Genomic DNA, 23,212 nt, shown 5'->3' on the forward strand with positions numbered 1-23,212 from the left:
CTGGGGTTCTTGCTCAGGTCTTTCATTTAGTTGTAGTGAGATAGAGACTGGGCCCCTTCTCTTATGTTGGTCCTTTCCGTACTCATTGATACATTTCCTACTAATTGGTGCTAATTGATTAGAACACCTATGTATGGCCTATCTGTATGTGGAATTTAACAGAATGCTGGTTGATCAAAAATCTTAAATAGCAGGTTTCTTGAGAGAGGAGAGGGAAGAAAGGAGAGAGGCTGTTCTTTTGTGCATCAGTGTATTGCCCTTGGAAAATCCAAACTGTTTAAAAAAACTGTATTACTCTTTAAAAAAAATTTTGAGACATGGTCTCATGTATTTCAGCCTGACATCAAACTTGATATGTAGTTGAGGTTTCTCCCCCGGGGTCTACTTTCTAAGTGCTAGGATTATAAGTCTGTGCTATCATGGCCAGTCTATGCAGAGGTATGGATAGTAGCCAGTGTTTTCTTCAAGTACTCTACCAGCTCCTTCCCAGATTCATTTCATCTTTTTCTTTAGCAATGAGTCAGCAGGATTAGTCCATTATGAAGAGGAAAGGAATTTAGATTTCATATCTTAATGAGGGAAGAATAAACTATTTTGTAAACAGATATTAAAAGTTTGCATCTGAGAATAGTAAAACTAAATATATAACAAACTTGGATATAATAAAGGAGATGTACAAAGTATTTCACAGATGTATTGGCATCATTCCTAAACAAACAGAAGAAACAAAAGCATCAATAACTGATAGGACCTGCTGGTGCAGATACTTAGCATCAGCTCCAGAGACTCTTAAGGTTCCAAATGGACCCAAGAATAAATAGCATCTCTGAGGGGTGGATAAGGGTCAGGACTGAGAAGGTTATATATGTGAGGTAGGATGTTTTTATCAATTCTTGCTGAAGCTTTAGAAGTCTCGCTGTAATGGCCCCCAGCTGGCGCTTATTTATCTCTTTGTTTTTTGTGCCTTTGTCTATCAGTAGTTAGAATGTGTTACTGCATGGTTGTCACTCATGAAAGTTTACTTTTTCATGAACAGGCAGAGAGTGAGAACCGATGAGAAGGGACAGTCTGTAGGAATGTGCATTATTACAATTATCTGCGTGCGCATGCTCACATGCACATGCACACACACACACACACACATGCACACACACACATGCACACACACACGTATGCACGCATACTATGGTCTAACTCATTTCCTGTGGTTACATGTCTGAATTTCTGACTTCTTTGAATATTGGCCTCTTCATCTAAGAGCCAGTAGCACTCTGTGATTTCCTTTTCACCCTTTCAATCTGAGTTCCCATCTGCAAGCATCTTTTCTGACCTCTAGTCCTCTGTTGCATCTATTTGATTCTAGCTTAAAAAAGTTGCCTGCCCTTAAGGGTACATGTGATTAGATCAGTCTACCTGGATAATCTAGGATAAGCTCTGTCTTTTCAGAGTCTTAACCTTAATTACATCTGAAAGTTCTTTTTGCTGTATAATGGCAGGATCTCAGGTATTAGGCTACTCACTACAGATAGAAAGTTGGGGTCAACAAAAGATACTCTCTCCTCTACTTGTTTTCTCAACAAAGTAGGGAATGTTTTGATAAATATCAGTGTCTAATTGAAGCACTTACCTTGATTTGACAAAAGCCAAGGTACTGTCTTGATTCTTGCAATTGCCTCTAGAATAATGCAAAGCCTAATAGAACTACTTTGAAATTTGAAAGGCCAGACTTTGTCTTCATCTCTAGATGAGCTAATGATAAAGTGCTAAGAACAAGGTAAAATGCTAAGTGACTGCCAGCTAATAGTCCCAATGATAGGATGGTATATTCATAGGTTTTCCACAAGTAAGGAGAAGCTTTGAATGGACCAATAACAATCAAGAGTTGGGTTCCTACCAGTTTTATGTTAGCCTGATATACATTAATTTATTACTCTGACATTTCTATTAGATATCGAATAATAAAATAATTGTTTTGAAAATGGATTTATGCAATTATGCACATCTTTTTTTTCATCTTGGGATTTGAATCCAGAGCCTCATGAATGCTAAGGATATGTTGTACCACTAAGCTAAACACTCATACTTTTTAAGTTTAATTTTAGCAATTTAGCTTAAAAGACATTGAGTTTAATCATAAAAAGTGGTGACTAGGATTGATATCATGTGGTACCTATCACATAGCCCGTGGACCAAGAGTGATTTTTAGAGATAAACATTTGAAACTGGTCTGATGATGGCAAACCATAAGTTGAATCACAGTTAATCAAAACAATATCCCACCTCAAAAGAATTGTCATTTCATGAATAAAAATTATACTTATTGATTATTATATGTGGCAAGGATCTTCCTCTAATGAATAAAGATTTCAGGGGACCAATCATTGGGTGAGGAGTAGGCGGGACTTCCTGGTCGGAGCAGGAAAGAGAGGAGGGAAAAAGAGACCTGTGGCTTTTTGAACGGAGAGAGATTTTGGGGTAGAAGATGTAATGAACTAGAGGCCCCCGGTTAGATGGCAGATCCGCTAGGATCCACAACCAGATCATTTAATCTAGTATGGCTTACTAATTAGGATGTTAGTAGTTGCGTCCAGTGATTGAGTTACCTGTGGATTTTAAATTAAGATTGTGTGGTGTTTTCCTTCATGCGGTGACTCAACTGAGTTCCAGAGAAAGTGGCACCCAAGTGGCAAGGCACCCAAGCCAGACACAGAATTTGCTGTGTGGGGCTGGCATGGTAGTGACCTGCCATGGGATCTTACTGAGTCAGGTGGAGAGATTTTAGAGCAGAGGGTCAGAGACCCAGCAGAGATAAGAATACCCGGCTGGTGCTATGTGGCCTGCTAGTGCCCAGAGGCCTGCTGGTACCCAGCATGGTGTGGGATGGTGCATCCCTTTTTTATTATTTAATTCAACAATTATATTGAATTTCATCAATCATTACTTGTACACATGTGCACATTCTGTGATGCAGAAGTGGGTTTTCTCCTACTGTGGGTTGTAAGGGATTCACCAGAATTGCATGGAAACACTTTATCTGATGAGTCATCCTGGCAGTCCAGTACCTTCACTTTTCAGCTAAAACTCCAGAAAAGATTGGTGACCAATCCAATAAAACTCAGTTGTTTATAGAGATAGTTCAGGCATTTGCAACTTAAATCAGTAAACTTTTTGCTGGAGCAGTTGCACACTCTAGTAGCATGGTGTTATATTATTCATCTACCTTTAAATGGATCTGTGTTATTATCAGTCTAAAATGGCTTTGTGGACAGGTCAGGACTAATGTATGCTAGAGAGGTAGCTGGATCATGTGAACAGAACCTGGCAAACATAAGCTTTCTGCTGTGTTTCCATCTTCAGAGGGAGCACCTCTGATTATAGAACTTCTTGTTAAGGTTTTTCAGATGCACTCATGTTGATTTTTTATTTGTTTATTGTTGTTAATGAAAAGCTAGGCATGCTAAGATTCTTTTGTTAAGTTATGTTTATTTTTATTTTATATGTATAGGTGTTTTACCTGGATGTATGTCTGTGCACCATAGATTCCCTGGAACTAGAGTCATAGATGATTGTTAACTAATTACCATGTGTGTTCTGGGAATTGAACTCAGGACCTCTGGAAGAGCAGTCAGTATGTTTAATCACTGAGCCATCTCTCCAGCCCTGATAATATAGTCTTGCCAAACTGTGCTTACATTCTGATAAGATTGTTCATTCATTCAACAGAGTTGGAGCCCTAAATGAGGCAATAATTTTCCCTTGTGCCAATATCCATGTTATTTTATGGTTACTGTTTTCCTATCTGGATAATGATGGCTACCCTCTGGCATTTGTCTCTTTCTGCAGGTGGTTTACAAACCCAACAACGGTCAATGCCTTTTACAGTGCATCTACCAACCAGATACGTGAGTACCAGACCATGGAGGAGCATTGCATTGATCCTGTAGTTTGCTTTTGGTAGATTGGCCATCTTCACAATATTAATTTCAAATCTTTCCATCTCCTAGTGTTTTTTTTCAATTTCTTTAGTGTTTTTAATGTAAGGAACTTTCGCTTTCTTTCTACTTATTACTGCATAAGAAGAATTTTATGTTACATTGGCTATTAAAACTACAGTAAACATAACCACAGTGAAGTTTTCCATGAAAAGGAATACATTTTTTATCATAACCATCTTGATTATCTTCTACACACTGTCCTAGCATTGATGGGAAAAATGACAGTTAACTGGGGGCAATTTTATGAAAAAAGAAGCTTGAATGTGTTTTGATTAACTCTAGGATAAATTGTCTGTAGTATGTTTATCTCTGTATGTTGGCTATATATGCTGCCATGGTTAGGTTTAAATGTCAGCTTACAGCTTCGAGTCATCTGAGAGGATAGTCCCCCACTGAGGAATTACATATGTATATGAAAGATAGTGAGGGAGAGAGAGAAATACAGAGAGAAGGAAGGACAGACAGACAGTCAGACAGACAGATAGGCACAGAGAGGGACAAGGGAGACACACACAGGGAGACAGAGCGACAGAGACAGAGAGAGACAGAGAGCTCAGACTAGCCCACTTTGGGCAGCATCATTCGTAGGCAGGTGGTCTTGAACACCACAAGAAAATAGTCTTGGAGCCTTCATGTCTGGTAGGAAACAGCATCTTCCATGGTTCCTTCTAGACCTCATTAGCTGTGAAGTGAGTTCCTCTGTCAGAAGTAATCTTGTGTGGAAAGTCAAGCAGACTGACCTTCAAGTTCCTGCCTTGCCTTTCCTCAATGATGGACTATGGTAAATGTAAATCAAACATTACCCCACCACAAAGTTGCTTTTGGTAAAGTTATCTATTACAGGATTATAGAACAAATGCTGTGATTAATTTTTAAAATTGTCAAGGTTCAGTATAGTTATAATATAAAAAATCTGGCAGCATCCAGCATTGGTATTAAAGATCCTGCCACTGGTAGAAACATAACTTAGGCCACTCACATTGCAAGGGAAGTTGGCAATATATAGGAAAGCCAGAGACATGCCTGCATATCTGTGAGCATCATCTGCATGCTCGATCTAGCCGAGGATTTTGATTTATAGTGTCATCTTTGGGCCATCAGCAAAAATACACCATGGGGGAACTTGTTAGAAGTGCAACTTCTCGGGCTATAGCTGATATACAAAACCAGATGTGGGGCTCAGAAACTGGTTTTAATAAAACTTTCAATTTCCAATTGTTTCTACTGAATACTACTGAGAAACTTTCCCCACAGAACACAAAGCAAGGCAAAAAGAAGCCCATGTGAGAATTCATGTGGCAGAATATTGATAGCAGGGAAGGGAAATAGCTTATGTGTGCCTGTGCATGGAAATAAGCGAATGTGGCAAATTCATCCAAAGGAATAGCACACAAAAGTGCAAGTTAGATAGTCTATTATGACACCTACAAACATAGGTTTCCATAATAATTAGGTTGTACACCCAATCAGAAACTTGAGAAAATATATGGACTATGGTACTACATTAATAAAGTTGAAAATTATACAGAATAATCCTATAGGTTGTTTACAGTCATGTCCATTTGTAGTAAAAAGCATTCATGAGAAGGGCAGATATCAAATTCAGGTTGATGGTGTGATGTCTTGTGGGGAGTGCTGACTGCTCCAGGTTAAACTCTTTGGTTTTCCTCCAACTGCTGTACACATGTAATCCTCTACCTCTCCATGATGACTGAGCCTTAGGGCCTAGTCCTGATTCCTGTTATGTTTGTCCCTGTTCTCCATCTTTGCTCACTCCTCTAGTGATCACATCTAATCTTGTGGCATAAATAGCCACAAGATTCTAAATTGGTGAACACAGGAAAGAAATTGCAAGATTCGCCCTCCTTGCTCTTGTGACCACCTGTCTCCTAACTGGATGACAGGAAGAACTTTCTCACTGATCTTTCTGTTTCTGCCCTCATTTCCTCTGGACTGCTCTGTTTATAGTTATATCAAATCACACTGGTCTTCAAATCCTATCCATAGTTCATCTCACTGAGCTTAAGAATTGCTTGCAGTGACCAATAAGCCTGCAATTTTTTTTTTTTTGGTAAGGTCTCATGAATCCCAGGCTGGCCTCAAACTACCATGTAGCTGAGGATTGGCCTCGAAGTTTTGATACTTCTGCCTCCACCCCCGACCTTCTGGGATTACATGTGTATAGCAGTTGGGGGATTGTGCTTACTACTAGAGTCATCCTCTCGTGGCTACTGTTGGAAGTGGTAATCTTCAGGATTGGTCTTGAGAGTAATGAGCAAAAGGAAACCAAGCAGATGGTGCTAATTTTTGATTTCTACACGAATTAATATAACCAAAGAAGTTGTTAAATATTTTGAGTGCCACTTCTTAGTATGTAAATATTGATTATGCTGAAAATGCTGTTGCTTTCTTGAGGTCCAAGGTTCCAAGCTGCATATGTTACAGGGTGACTTTGTGATTTTTGATTTGAGATCTCAAGTACAATTAAAATGTATAGTATTTATCTAAATTCATCATATGTAAAATGTCCATTGAACAATAGAGTACAGATTGAATTTTTCATTCTATTAGTTTTACTAACATTTTTATTTATGTATGTGTGGGGGGCATTATGGAAGTGAGAGGACAACTTGGCAGGAGTCAGGCTCCTCTTTCCACCTAGTGAAGAATGAACTCAGGCTTGGTAGCAAGCACCTTTGTCCTCTGAGCCATTTCACTGACTGAGACTGTTTATTTTGATAGAAATTTTTTACTGAAGAAACTTACATTACTTAGGCACATGTCCCCAGATGAGTTTGTGGTAAAGGTTATATACCTACCGTAGGAGAGGCAGAAAGGTAAGGTCTTTCTTTTGCTTTTATTTTTTAGTGGTTATTTTATTTCTTTACATTTCAAATATCCTTTTTCCCAGTTTCCTCTTCACAAAACTCCTATCCCTGCCATGTCCCCAAACCCAGTGCCCTAGTATTCCCCTACACTGGGTCATTGAGACTCCACAGGTCCAAGGGTCTCCCCTCCCACTGATGCCAGATAAGGCAGTCTTTTACTACATATGCAGTTTTGAGCCATGGGCACATGGGCACCTTCATGTGTTTTTTTTTTATTGGATACTTTTTATTTACATTTCAAATGTTATTCTCTTTCCCAGTTTCCCAGACAGAAGCCCCCTCTTCTATCCCCCTCCCCTTCTTCTATAATGTTCCCCCCATTCACCCACCCCTTCCTGACATTCCCCTACACTGGGGGGGGGGTCCAGCCTTGGCAGGACCATGGACTTCTCCCATTGGTGCCCAACAAGGCCATCCTCTGCTACATATGCAGCTGGAGCCATGGTTCAGTCCATGTGTAGTCTTTGGGTAGTGGTTTAGTCCCTGGGGAGCTCTGGTTGGTTGGCATTGTTGTTCTTATGGGGTTGCAAGTCCCTTCAACTCCTTTAATACTTTCTCTAATTCATCCAACAGGGACCCCGTTCTCACTTCAATAGTTTGTTGCTAGCATTATCCTATGTATTTTATATGCTCTGGCTGAACCTCTCAGGAGACAGCTATATCAGGCTTCTGGGTCATCTTTCTTCTTGAGCTTCATGTGGTCTGTGGATTGTATCTTGGGTAATTCGAGCTTTTGGGCTAATATTCACTTATTAGTGAGTGCATAGCATGTGTATTTTTCTGTGATTGTGTTACCTCACTCAGGATGATATTTTGTTCTTTTTTTATTATTACTTTTATTTTTTACAGTCCAGTCATTGCCCCCACCCCATATACCCTCTTATAGTACCTCATTCCATTTCTTCCCACCCCGTCTTCAAGAGGATGGCCCCCCTCCACCAAATATTTTCTAGTTCATTCCATTTGCCTATGAATTTCATGAAGTCATTGTTTTTGATAGCTGAGTAGTACTCCATTGTATAAATGTACCACATTTTCTGTATCTGTTCCTCTATTGAAGGGCATCTGGGTTCTTTCCAGCATCTGGCTATTATAAATAAGGCTGCGATGAACATAATGAGGCATGTGTCCATGTTATATGTTGGGGCATCTTTTGGGTATATGCCCAGGAGAAGTATAGCTGGGTCCTTCATGTGTTCTTATGAGACTCATTTATCCAATGATTTTCTGATTGTTCTGGTGCTTAAGGTTATATTGCTGAAGGTATTTTCTGCTTTTCATTCGTAGTAGACAAGGGAAGTTGAGCAACAATTATTTCTTTGGAAGCTCATGTTTGCACTTTGAAGGAATCTCTATACTTGTTTGGTGGTGTTCTGCTTTCTAGATATGGTTGTGAGAGTAGAAGCACTGATGCCATGGGAGTGTCTTAGAGAAGAACAAACTGGGCCAACCTGATCAGGAGAACTTCAGAAAGAAATGAGCTGAGCCCAAATGATGAATGGCTCTTTATCTGGCAGAGCAGCTCTGGAGGAATTATGAAGTCTATTCTGCACTTCCTGTGAGGAATCGCTTAATATCTCAAAAATGTTCACGTTATTTTGTCAGAACTTGTGCTTCTATGTTTATAGATATTGCACTCTCTCTCTCCCTCCCCTCTCCCCCTCTCCCCCTCTCCCCCTCTCCCCCTCTCCCCCTCTCCCCCTCTCCCCCTCTCCCTCTCTCCCCCTCTCCCCCTCTCCCCCTCCCCCTCTCCCCCTCTCTTCCTATCTTTCTTTCTGTCTCTCTCTCTGTCTATCTCTGTCCCCCTCTCTGTCTCTGTCTGTCTCACTGTTTCTTTCTCTCTTTCCTCCCACTTTTCTCATAGCTACAAAGTTCAAACTTTCTTGAGAATCCAAAACAATGTCCAAATACTCATTTTTCTGCTTGACCAAGTAGAAATAAAAGGCAGCTGATGACCACTGAAGTAGAAAGATGGGAAAATGTCCTCAGAGTAAAGTGATGCCAGCCATGGCTGGGATCTTTCATTTTTCCTCTCCATTTGGGGTCAGCTTGCTGGGAGTGCCAGAGACCCCAAATGTATCTTTTGTCCCTTTGTGGTTGCGACATTATTACTGAACTTGGGCATTCACAGCTGGGGATCTAAGCCATGTTCAGTCACTCGTATATAATATGTCTACGAAAAGAGCCATATTACTAGTGATAAGCAGAAAAACATTTATTGAATATAGCAACATTGGGAAGAGGGACAATTAGGTCAGGGAACTCCCTGCAAGTCTGTCTTTGGGATACTGAAGTAATATTAAAGTTTAATAGGGCTTTTTGAATTATACAATATTTGGCAGATTCTAAAGAATCTATGTAGCATGCTGGTCCACATTCAGTTTGAAATATATGTGCACATCAACATGTGTTATTAAAGTGTGACTCAGTGAAGAGCTGAAACCCTACCAGTGTTTGCCTTTTGTCCTACTTTTCCCCATTATCACAGAGGTAACCAGCATACTTCTTTTTAGATTTATCTTTTGTTGGGGGGGGGTTCACCATACAACTCTGGCTGGCTTAGTACTTGTTATAAAGACCATGCTGGTCTAGAACACATAGAGATCCCCCCCTCTCTTATACTGGGATTAAAAATACACTACTGTGCTGGGCTATGTTTATTTTCTAAAATCTAAAATGTTAGCAGTTTTTGCAGGCAGCATTAATGATACTGTTTTCAAAATAATAAAAATTATCATACTATAGATAGTCTTCAGAGTTGTGAATCTTCAATCAACATCATTATTTTTAATTTTTGTTTTATGCATATGGGTGCTTTAATTAGAAGTGTGTCTGTGTCCCTATGCTTGACTGGTACCTGCAAAAGCCAGTAAATGGCATCAGATCCCCTGGTATTAGAGTTATAGATAGTTGTGCGCTGCCATTTGGATGCTGGGAATCTAACTTGGATCCTCTAGAAGATCAGCCAGTGCTATTAACTACTGAGCTACTTCTCTATCCCTATTATTTTAAGGCATATATATATATATATATATATATATATATATATATATATGTGTGTGTGTGTGTGTGTGTGTGTGTGTGTGTGTGTGTGTGTATGGAGCATGTGGCAGCATGCATTTTTTTCACTTTACTATACATTGCTGTATAGTATTCACTTGTCTGACCACACACCCAGATTATCTGTTCTCTCTCTCCACCCCCAACCCTTGTAAATTCACTCCTAGGAATGGGGCTTCTCCGAATAGTCTTGTGCATTGTCTTCTGAAGTCAATCAGGATGATATTCCTCATGGCAGAACTCCTTGCGGGGAGAATTGACAAGTTTTCTACTAGATATCGCCAGATGCTTTTAAAGGGGGTATTCTAAATCCAACAGAGTTTCTTTTGTTCCTCTCTTTCATCAACTCTTGGTATTTACAAACTTAATTGTCATCAGTCTAGTGAGTGTAATAGGTCAGCTCTTATGCAAGAAAAGGGTGATGAGATTGTCTCTCCACTGGTGTTTCCATTTCTTTCAAATGTCACTAAAGGCTTACTGCTCCTTTGGGGAATTAAATGTGTCTAACAATAGTTCTGTCTTCAGGGTTTCCAACTGCTCTGCCTTTTTCTTGACTGGGAAGGGCTGACCCGATCAGAACTTTTCTGAGGAAGTAGTCATTTCAGGGTAACCCAATGGGTTCTAGAAAGCTCATGGGCAGAGGGGTTTTAAAATGAACAATTTGAAGCGGTATTTTAATTAAGAGATTCAAGCTGTTTCTATTTTCCTAATGACCAGTGCTTGCTCTCATTGTAAATTACATTACCAGGCAAGATGACAACGAATCCTTTGGGTGACTTTCCCTGCTCTTTCATTTCTGATTTTCTGGACTACAAATTAAGACAGGTGGAATTTCTTCTTACACATCTCCCCATTGAGTTTCCTGGTACTCTCCCATCCCCTCCCAACTGCCTCCTCTGTGCTTCACTGAAGAAGTGAAAAATTGAGGTGATTTTCTAAAATGAACATCTTTATTGATTAGGGGCTAATTCTGACAGCATGTGGCCATCTGTTTAATTGGGTTCCACATCTACGATGTAACTATACTTAGTAACGTGATTTATGAGAATTTCCTTCATGTCTCATTATCATTTTCTGATTTATGCCACTAAGTCTGCTGCTACATACAGTAAAGACTTGAGCAGAAAACAGGAAAACCTGTAGACTTGTTATGCTTTCCCAACCCATGCTTTTGTGCAGAACCCGAGATTGGAGCCATCTTTTGATGTTCAGTTATTTTTGCAGAGTGGTTAAAGCTTATTTTCTGCTCTTGTCAAGGTCATGTCTTCAGACACAGAGTGTAGTGTGAAGTTTTAGTGATTTGAATCTGTTGCATTGGGCATTGCAGGAAAGAGCTATCACCACTCTTAATTACATTTCAATAGGTAGTTCAGTAGAAGAGCAAGAGCTGAGGTCATTAGCACCCCAGTCTGTGCTTTCCTAACTTTGTGACAACTGCTAAACTTATCATCCCTCTTTTCTTTTCTTTTTTTGTGTTTTTTTATTATTATTAACTTGAGTATTTCTTATTTACATTTCGAGTGTTATTCCTTTTCCCGGTTTCCGGGCAAACATACCCCTAATCCCTCCCCCACTTCTTTATGTATCATCTCTCTTTTCTTTTTCTTTTTTTCTTTTTTTTTTTAACTTGAGTGTTTCTTATTTACATTTCGAGTGTTATTCCCTTTCCCAATTTCCGGGCAAACATCCCCCTAATCCCTCCCCACAACAATCACGTTCACTGGGGATTCAGTCTTAGCAGGACCAAGGGCTTCCCCTTCCACTGGTGATCTTACTAGAATATTCATTGCTACCTATGAGGTCAGAGTCCAGGGTCAGTCCATGTATAATCCTTAGGTAATGGCTTAGTCCCTGGAAGCTCTGGTTGCTTGGCATTGTTGCTCATAAGGGGTCTCGAGCTCCTTCAAGCTCTTCGAGTTCTTTCTCTGATTCCTTTAACGGGGGTCCCATTCTCAGTTCAGTGGTTTGCTGCTGGCATTCGCCTCTGTATTTGCTGTATTCTGGCTGTGTCTCTCAGGAGAGATCTACATCCGGCTCCTGTCGGCCTGCACTTCTTTGCTTCATCCATCTTGTCTAATTGGATGGCTGTATATGTATGGGCCACATGTGGGGCAGGCTCTGAATGGGTGTTCCTTCTGTGTCTGTTTTAATCTTTGCCTCTCTATTCCCTGCCAAGGGTATTCTTGTTCCCCTTTTAAAGAAGGAGTGAAGCATTCACATTTTGATCATCCATCTTGAGTTTCATTTGTTCTAGGCATCTAGGGTAATTCAAGCATTTGGGCTAATAGCCACTTATCAATGAGTGCATACCATGTGTGTTTTTCTGTGATTGGGTTACCTCACTCAGGATGATATTTTCCAGTTCCAACCATTTGTCTACGAATTTCATAAAGTCATTGTTTTTGATAGCTGAGTAATATTCCATTGTGTAGATGTACCACATTTTCTGTATCCATTCCTCTGTTGAAGGGCATCTGGGTTCTTTCCAGCTTCTGGCTATTATAAATAAGGCTGCGGGGCTGGAGAGATGGCTCAGCGGTTAAGAGCACTGACTGCTCTTCCAGAGGTCCTGAGTTCAATTCCCAGCAACCACATGGTGGCTCACAACCATCTGTAAAGAGATCCGATGCCCTCCTCTTCTGCTGTGTTTGAGCAGCTACAGTGTATTTATATATAATAAATGAATAAATCTTTAAAAAAAATAAATCAGGCTGCTATGAACATAGTGGAGCATGTGTCTTTTTTATATGTTGGGGCATCTTTTGGGTATATGCCCAAGAGAGGTATAGCTGGATCCTCAGGCAGTTCAATGTCCAATTTTCTGAGGAACCTCCAGACTGATTTCCAGAATGGTTGTACCAGTCTGCAATCCCACCAACAATGGAGGAGTGTTCCTCTTTCAAAGGGACAAAGTAAAAGCCTCAGTGGGAGAGTTTGAGTATAATTACGTGGCATGATGGAGTCAACCTTTTTGGCCCTTACTGTCCTGGTTGCTGCATGATAGGCAGCCTATAGAGTGTTCAGGAAGTGTCTCAGATGATAGATTTGTAACTGCCAACACATAGCCAACGTCAAAACTTGTATTTCCCAAACTAGTATATCAGGCAGCCCTTGGATGGGCCATAATGGTCACCAACAGAAGAATAGGTTAATACATCATGCTTTATTTTTGCAACTGAATGTTGCTCACACAGCAATGCGGAAGAAAATGCAATGGTATGAGTACCATATATTTGCCAGTGACATAATGTTGAACGAAAGAAGCCAGGCACAAGAGGAAGTATGTATTTCATTCCATGCATATAAAATCAGGAGTAGGGAAATTCATTCATATGATAGAAATTAAAATAGTAGCAATCTTTCTTCGGGGTATTGACTGAGGAAATACAAAAGATAGTCTCTGTCTTAACCTGATCAATGGTTGTATGGGTGATGTATGTTACAGCTTATCCCTTGACTGAGCTGTGGGTATAGCTTAGTGTCAAGATGCTTACCTAGCATGTGTGTATCTCTGAGTTCCAGTCCCAGAACCACATACAAAATATTTTGCCTTCACTCTGTGTAAGTAATACCTTGATGTGAGTAGCAGTTTCTTTCCCTTTCTTCCATAAAGGTATTTGGAATATCATTTAGTAGAAACAGATATCTTGGCCTTCTAATAGGTTGCCTAAGGTCAAGTCTTCAGAGGTACAAATCAAGAAAACATGTACTGTACATTACCAGAACACAAATGTTTTCAAATTTGCCACATACGTCAACTTCTGAACACTGCAATTGTAGCTACAGATAATCTATAAGCTAAGTGAGCATGGCTGGGCTTCAATCAAACTTTATTTACAGAACAGACAGCATATTGGATCAATGCATGGACTATAGTTGTAGTAAAGCCTATGTGAGGATTGGCTTCTGGGAGCTACCAAGAAAAATCTAATCTAGCTTCTATGGTTCTGTGAATCTAGTCATGTGGTAGCAATGTCTGGAAGAGTGTGCAGCTCAGATCCATTTTTTTTATTTCTAGTAATATGGATTTGTCTTCAGAATAAAGCTTGTTATATGTGTTCATGTCACTGTGAATTTGTTGTATGCCTCATTCCAGTATTAACTTTTTATATTTGTATATCCAAAATCATATTAAACAATTATTTTAAGCAAATACAATCTTGGCTTGAAAACAATCCTGGCCTGAGGGCTAAACCAAACGGTTTTATTATATTTACTTTTTTACCCAAGAGATTTTGTTGTCCCGGTTTAATTACCGATGTTGAGCTAAAAAAGATAATAAACCTTTGTCCAGAGGCTGGGTTTATACTGACATTTCACCATAGAGTTAATCCTGAAATCAAACATAAATGTGTTTCCCTGTTAAGGACATAACTATTTCAAACTGAGAGAAGTTATCATTCTTTGTTACATCTGCTAAAAACTAGAGAATGGAAGCCAAGTTAGTAATATTCACCTGTAGCTTCTACTGGGATTTAATGGAACTAAAGTCTTGAATTTGTTTAATGTTCCATTTGGAGACATGAGGAAACAAGGCAAACATCCAGAATTTAGGAACAATGTTCCATAATTATGGAGCTGTGGAGGTATGTCAGGGATTAACACAAAATTTTCATTATCCAGAACACAACTTACCTATTGCTTGTGTATTTAAATGTGTTGCAAGACCATGGAACAGTACAAGAGTTCTGTACATTGACAAAAATTAATTAATTCAGTATTAAATGTGTAATAAGTCTGAGGTGTTTCTGACAGTGTTTGTTATGTTATATTCCTATTATGGAAACATAAGATTTTAGTTATGTAAAAGAAACATTTTTACCACCTGATTTGTATGTTATGTATATTAACTTGAGTTGAAGGGTAACCGGTGTCTTTTCAAGGTTCCACAGACACTTGCATGCCTTTAGTTCCCTGATATACAGACATACACATAAAATGAATACATTTTACACAACAATTGAAAATTCTGAAAAATGCTGAAGATGTTTTATATCCTGTGTAAATATTCACCCAAGATTTAATCTGTATGTAAAAATAAATAAGAACAACCCATCTCATTAGCATCAGGTATTTCATTTTTTTCATCTTTATTAACTTGGGTATTTCTTATTTAAATTTCGATTGCTATTCCCTTTCCTGGTTTCTCGGCCAACATCCCCATAACCTCTCCCCCTCCCCTTCTCTATGGGTGTTCCCCTCCCCATCCTCCCCCCATTACCGCCCTCCCCCCACCAATCATGTTCACTGGGGGTTCAGTCTTGGCAGGACCAAGGGCTTCCCCTTCCACTGCTGCTCTTACTAGGATATTCATTGCTACCTATGAGGTCAGAGTCCAGGGTCAGTCCATGTATAGTCTTTGGGTAGTAGCTTAGTCCCTGGAAGCTCTGGTTGGTTGGCATTGTTGTTCATATGGGGTCTCGAGCACTTCAAGCTCTTTCAGTCCTTTCTCTGATTCTTTCAACGGAGGTTCCATTCTCAGTTCAGTGGTTTAATGATGGCATTCCCCTATGTATTTGCTGTATTCTGGCTGTGTCTCTCAGGAGAGATCTACATCTGGTTCCTGTTGGCCTGCACTAGATATTTCATTTTTAATAAATAGTAAATGTATATGTATACCAAATAGTTGTTTGTAAAAATGTCTTTAATATTTATGATCAGGAATACCTGTTTTATATACAGAGATATACACATACATATGCCAAGAGTCAAATTAGCATTTCTTTGTTGCAAAGGTGCTGTGAATGGAAAAGATTAAGAAGCCTAGATCTAGAACATATTCTCACTTAATGTTTTAGGAAATTTGAATAATCTTTATTTCTTGATATCCAAAGATCTCTGAAGCTCCTTCTCAGACTAAGTTAAAGCTTAGATGTATACCCAGTGGGATTTTATATACATAACAGAATATGAATTCTGAGGCTAGGTAATGAGAGACATTATGACTTTCATCTTTCTTTCTTGATTTATCACTTTGGGAGAAGCCAATCAACACAACATTAGGGCACTCAAGCAGATTGTGGAGGGGCCCACAAGTGAGACTCCAGAGGACTTTTCCCATTTCTAGCACCAAGCAGATCCTTCAGTCTAAGCATTTGGGTCAATGCAACAAAGTCCTTCCTTTTCACTGCAGTCTCCCAAGATACCTTCAGACAGACCATCCCCCCAATAGCTGCTTCTAAATTCCTGGCACAGAGAAACTGTGAAATAGTGTTTATAGTTTTAAAAAATTTGGAGATGATTTGTTGTATAGCATTATAACATGACAGATAGCAAACTTAAACTGGGACATATAGCATCATAGGATAATAGTAGTTAATTCTATGTGTTCTCAAGTGGGACAGTTTGATTTTCCATCTTGACTTGGTCACTAGTAACTTACAATCTTGGCCAAGTTTCTTAACATGTTTAATACTTCGTTAATTTTTAAAAATAAAATGGAGGTTATATAACTATACTATAGAGTTAGTAGATAAATCCTAGCAAGCTATTAGTACTTGCTTCTGATGAGATGGGTGAGAAGCTTGTTACCTGGATAGGTTCAAGCTTATAGGACATTGTAGTGAGTATTCAGTGTATTGTGGGAGTCACTACAAAGGAGGATTTTAATCTGAGTGAGCTATGATTGGATGATTGGTGAATGTGATGATTGAGAAGACTTTGGCAGGAAAACAAAGCTCTTTAGGTGGAGAAGAAATGCTATGACAAGTAGGAAGAGGTGACTGCTGCAAAGGTAGCACTCTGAGCTTCATCTGGTGCAGTAATGGACTGTGAGAATGACCGTTGGAGCAGAGGCAGCCTGGGTGCTTGAGAAAACAAAGGCTATGACATGATTTGTAGATGTTATAGATCATGCCAAAGAACAGGGCATTAGTGTACTTTTTTCTGGGAAGTAAAAAAAATCAATTTTATTTTCTTAGTTTTATTCTTAAAGAAAATGGCTCAAAGAAGGGGAAAGGAAGTAAACTTGGAAAAGCTGGTGTTTTGTATATGCCCAAAAGAAAGATGGAGGACCCAACTATGGGTTGTCATTAATAAGAGGAAGAGTTCTAGTAACTGAAAAAATGATAATATATAATACAGTTTTCAACCATTTCCATTTCTTCTTAATAAACTCCTATCAAGTGGCTATAGTGATGGTACTGTGCATTCCGCTATGTTGGGGAACCATTAGTGTGCCTACTACTTGAATGTCTAGTCCTCTTAAGAGCTCTATATACTTTGTACTATATGCCCATCTTTTAGAAGAGAAAATAACTTGGCTAAAAACTGCAACACTAGTAAACTGCGGGTTCATTAGTCAGGGTTCTCTAAAGGAACAGAATCAATATAATAAATGAATCTAATGCAATGAATTCATTAGATTGACTTACATGACAGACTGAGTAGCCCAGCAATTACTTTCTTCACAATGGAGAGACTGAGACTGCTCAGTGCATGAGGCTAGATGCTTCAGTTTTTTCAGTATGTCACTGAAGGCCTGGAGGATTCCTAGAGAGTCACTGGTCTTCAGTTCATGTTGAAAGCTAAAGAAGCTTGGCTTTAATATTAATGAAGGATGGTAGCAACAGCAGCAGCAGCAACAATAAAGTAAGTGCTCTCATCAGCAAGGAGTGAAGCTGGGCAGGTAAAAAGCAATAGCTTTCCCCTTGGACCATCTGAAACTGGACTGCTGCTGAAGAGTAAACCCTACTCTGTGTGAGAGTCCTCTCTCATCACTGAATCCAAACCAGGAAATAGCTTATCTATACAGAGCTTAGTAGATTTCAGATCCAATGAAGTTGACAACCAAGATTAACTATCACAGCGGGTCTGGGAGTGTAACCTAGTTTATTGCTGGTACTCTTTCAACCTATATACTATAGTATTCAACACTGGATAAGAAATGTGGGAATTATATGAGCTACACAATGAGTATATACCAAGATATTGTCAAATATTCATACACACACACACACACACACACACACACACACACACAAATCCTACTAGTGAGGGCTTCTTTACCTTTTGATATGGCAAGACTCCATAGGATATGAGATCAGCTGGGAGGTAGGCGAATATCACAAAGTTAGGTAGGATCCATCTTCTACTGATCCTATGTCCATTAAAGCACTATGAAAATGAAGAAGGCACTTCATTTTTCCTAACCCTAAGCATGCTGCTCACCGCAAGCCCCGTATTTAAGTCCACTATTTTCTTGGTCCTTTAGCATTGCCTATTGGGGAATTGAAGTTAGATTACTTGACAGACAGATACTGTAAGATGCCTTATAAAGAATACTGAAGTGTTTTCCCCAGAAAGTGATTGTTTCACAAAAATTTACAATGAGATTTACAAAGTTTATTGAGACAGATAAAGTTAAGTCATGAACAAACTTGCAACAGTTTGCAAAATTGACAGATGGTATGCTTAAAAGCACCTGCTGTAAGCATTTTAAGATTGTCTGTCTTTGAGGTCTGACCCGGGAGACAGCTGAGAACAATGCTCTGTGAAGTCTTCATGAGTAAACCAAAGCATCCTTAACTAGTAAGCCCACTGTCTCCTAGAATCCCATTAGCGAGTGAGATTTGGGACTGATGCCTGTATGGCCTCAGTCTTCTGTCTGTGAGGTATCTGTGAATGTTGTTTCTGTTTTAGTGGACTGGGAATAGTCACTGTGGGGTTGGTAATAAAAAGCATGAAATGGTTGTTAGGATCGCTCTGATTTGAATGAAGGCGTGAGTGGGCCATTGGAGGAGAGCTACTTGGCTGCTGAACTACAATGTGAGCATCAAAATCCTGGAATACAACACAGGTAGACAGGAAGTCAGGGTCAGTCTCACTAATCTGTCCTGATGCTCCCAATCTCACTTGTCCCTCACCTTATTTTTTTTTTTTTACAATCGTCTTTTACTTTGTGAAATATCATTCAATGCAGCAACTCTTCTACTTCTTGGTATATACCCTAAAGGAAGTCATAGAATTGAAAGAAAATTATTAGCTACCAAAGAGGTGTGTGTCCCTGTGTTTGTTTTGCAATGTTGCATCTTGAATCTAGGAACTCACACAGTTAGGAAGAACATGGACACTAAGCTATATCCCTGGTCCTGTTTTCTTTTTCCAATTTATGTCTCCACCATCAGCAGACACATATATTGATAAATTTGCATCTTAAAGGATGGTATTGGAAGAGACTAAGTATAACTAATATGGTAGAGTTATAGTCATGTGTCATTGATAAAATCATTATCAAATAAACATTATAGCTTCAGTGAAACACACAGGCATTCTTTAGTATATATTTCCCACAACTAGGCTGAGCACTACTGATGCTAGTTTTAATGCACAGGGCAGTAATTGCTTGTATGAAAGGACCAAATAGAGCTTCATACTGGTATGGAGGTGGGGATTAGTGTTTTCTCTATTTCAGAATTTGAACTTCTCAAAGTGTGTTTATTGGGGACCAGTAATATCACCACTACTTGTGACAAATGGATTTTTTTAAAGATTTATTCATTTATTATATATGAGTACACTGTAGCTGTCTTCAGACACACCAGAAGAGGGCATCGGATCTCTTTACAGATGCTTGTGAGCCACCATGTGGTTGCTGGGAATTGAACTCAGGACCTCTGGAAGAGTAGTCGGGTGCTCTTAACCGCTCAGCCATCTCTCCAGCCCTAGGCTTGGATCTTAGTAAGATTTTAATCACAAATTGTCTTTGATTGATGCTGAATGTTGAGAACTATTGAGTCATCAAAATGCTGCCAGTATAAAAGAAGAGTCAGACCTAGTGGGTGAAAGCAGTGCTTTTCATTTCTTCTCATTTTCCATGGGCCCATTGCAGCTTTACTACTGAAAAATCCTGCATTCTAAGTGTCTCTTTAGTCATGGGAAAGTAGTGATGGTTGACAACTCTGGTAAATGGAAGAGATGGTGTTTGTTGTGACCTAAAAGTAATTATGGAAGAAATAGAATAGAACGGTCATCAAAGAAAGCTACAAGATGGAGGCAGATTTCAGAAGCTGCTTTCTGCTTGTCTGCTCTAGGCTGCTAGATCTGGTGGCAGGAGGTTACCTGCAGGAAGCCAGCAGATGGCTAAGACATCTTGCTGAATCCTCTGACAGGAATCACAGCTGTTAGAATGCAATACTTTCTGGAAATAGGAAGTTTGGCATGCACCAAAATATTGTAAGATGCCAACTTGGATAAAAGTCCACTATTAATTATTATTAATCTTAGCAGGAGTGACAACGAAAGCCTTTTATCACAACAGCAACAAAAGACATAACCAAAAGTACTTTGTAAGTGCAGGAATTTGCATGTCTCAACGCATGCCCCGACCCCTAATTTCTAGAAGAATGCTATCTAGGTTATCCTATAGTCAGAACTAATCCAGTATACTCATTCGCTTTAGCGTTCTTCCTGGAATGTGTAAGGTATTACAATTAAATGTATATTTGTCCTTTACTACAATCAAATTTGAAAGATCCTATAAAGATTAATTGTAGAAACTATCGTCTGAGGAAAATTCAAATAAAAATATTGTATCACAAATGTGTGATACAGCAGATGGAGTGAATAGACTAAACCAGGAGGGCTGACTTATGGATAGTTTAAAAATGATCAATTCTTTACTTTTTGTATAACCAAGTACAAGTGGACAACATGATAGACATTGAATCTCAGTAGATTTGAGTAGGAATTCTCATTTGCAGTTGGGGTAAAGATTATTCTGATGTTAGCTTGTGGGCCTCAGTTACCTGAATGGTTGGTTGAAACTCAGAAGTCCATTCCCAGTGTTCTTGACTCAGCAAGTTTGGGATGGGCGTAATGTTGGCATCTCTCACAACTACCTAAATGATGCCGATGTTGCTGGTCAGCAGACCACATTTTGAGAACAAGTTTACTAACATTTTCTGCCTCAAAAACCAATTGATTATTTTTTAAAAATTAGTTTTCTTGGATATTTTATGTATTTACATTTCAAATGTTATGCACTTTCCACCCTCTCTTATACCCCTCCCCCTGCTTCTATGAGGATGCTTCCATTCCCACCTACCCAGTCATACCCCAATGCCCTGGCATTCCCCTACATTGAGGAAACAAGCCTTCACAGGACCAAAGGCTTTCCTCCTATTGATGCTGGACAGTGAGTGCCATCCTCTGCTACATATGTGGCTGGAGTCATGGGTCCCTCCATGTGTACTCATTGTTTGGTGGTTTAGTCTCTGAGAGCTCTGGTGGGGTTTGGCATGTTGATATTGTTCTTCCTATGGGGTTGCAAACTCCTTCAGCTCCTTCAGTCTTTTCTCTAACTCCTCCATTGGGCATATACCCAAAAGATGCTCCAAATATAACAAGGACACATGCTCCACTATGTTCATAGCAGCCTTATGTATAATACCTAAAAGCTGGAAAGAACCCAGATGTCCATCAACAGACGAATGGATACAGAAAACATGGTACATCTACTGGGTCCTCAGGTAGTTCAATGTCCAATTTTCTAAGGAACCTCCAGACTGATTTCCAGAATGGTTGTACCAGTCTGCAATCCCACCAACAATGGAGGAGTGTTCCTCTTTCTCCGCATCCTCACCAGCATCTGCTGTCACCTGAGTTTTTGATCTTAGCCATTCTCACTGGTGTGAGGTGAAATCTCAGGGTTGTTTTGATTGCACTGTTATTACAGGCCACATATCATCACACCTTGCATTTTACTTGGGTGCTGAGGACCTAAACTTAAGCCTTCATTCTTGTATGGAAAGCCTTCTATCTACCGAGCCATCTTCATATACCTCATACTGCATTTTGATGGACCCTGTGTTGGCTTCAAAACTGTACTAGTTCTGCCATCATAGCAAGAGCAAGGAACCAACACATCTCTCATTTACAAAGAAAATGCAAGTCAAAGTAATGTAATATATTGCAGATTTGGCATTGAGGATGAAAGCGTCAAGAAATAATGCAATGGCAGTACTAAATATATCATGGTCATGGTCCCTTTGGGTTTCTGCATATCAAATATTTATATTATGAGTCATAACAGCAGAATTACTGTTATGAAGTAGCAACAAATGTAATTTTATGGTTGAGTGTCATCACAACATGAGGAACTGTGTTAAAGGGTCACAGCATTAGAAATGCTGAGAGCCATGGTACTAGAGGATAAAGTGACATTTGAGCAAATACCTGAAATAAGGCTTGCAGATAGTGGGAGAAAAATAGACCAAAGTTAGACAAATATTGGTGGAGACGGAGGGCAATTACTACTGTTTGATTTATCTCTATACATTTGAATTATATTCATTTGCTTTCTTAATCTCCGAGTGATGAGATAATTGGTTAATTTCCTTCTTTATATGTGCTGTACTTTAGAAAATTTAGTGGTTTTTACAATAATGGCTACTGAAACTCAGAAATATTGAGACATTTAACTTGTCCTCGAAAACTGTAGCTACAGTCAGGCTATGTCTTCATGAATATAGAAATCAGATAGTTGAACTTGGGGTAATTACCCACTAAATGTGATGAGTTCTTTGGCAATAAGGCTAGAAATAGGAGCTGTCTGCATTCTATGGTCAGCATTTCTTTGAGCTCCAATTAAGTTAGTCAGTGCTCAGTGATAGGAGAGTTATAATGAGAAAGCTCAGTCAAAATGAAATGTCAACCCAGGTAGAAACTAAAAGCAGGTCTCTGTGGCTTTCCAGTGTGCAAATTAGAAAAAGAGAAATTATTACAATAAACAATGCCGTGATTGCAACTTAGAGATGCCAATATTTTATTCTGCTATAATTGTAGTCATTGAAATTATAACAAGGCTTAATTTTTGCTTGAAATAGGAATGGGATTTGTTAGTGTTAGCAGCACAAGAGCAAAATAACACTACATAAGCTTAGTTAACCAATATTTGATAGATTTTAGAAGGCTTTTCGGTAAAACACATACTTCTAAAAGACCTAACTTTACCTTTGATTAATCAAAATGTAAACCATTAATGTTTAAAGCTCTTTTGCCTAATCAAAATGTGAACCATTAGTGTTCAATGCTTTTTTTGACCACCTACCACCTAGCATACCAATTTTCTCCAAGGGTGATTTACTACAACCAATTTGTATGTATTTTACAGGTACTTATTTTGAGTATATAGGAGAGTCATTAAATTACTGTTTATCAATTTATGTTTATACCTCACTTTAGTCCAAAAGCAGATCTTGCAAAATTACTTCCATGCTAGAATTTTAATACTGGTCCTTTACGTTTTTATTTGCAACATATCAGTCTTTA

At 39.1% G+C, this 23,212-nt stretch overlaps 1 protein-coding gene across 1 annotated transcript in view; it reads left to right on the plus strand.

Annotated features, from left to right (window-relative positions):
• The window catches only part of Phex (phosphate regulating endopeptidase X-linked), a 237,576-nt gene that overhangs the window by 179,680 nt on the left and 34,684 nt on the right, over window positions 1-23,212 (plus strand). Inside the window, 1 exon segment of the mRNA NM_013004.2 lies at window positions 3,844-3,902. Coding sequence (NP_037136.2) covers window positions 3,844-3,902 — 59 coding nt within the window.

Source organism: Rattus norvegicus, chromosome X (assembly GCF_021556685.1).
Source record: "Rattus norvegicus strain SHRSP/BbbUtx chromosome X, alternate assembly SHRSP_T2T, whole genome shotgun sequence".
NCBI lineage: Eukaryota > Metazoa > Chordata > Mammalia > Rodentia > Muridae > Rattus > Rattus norvegicus.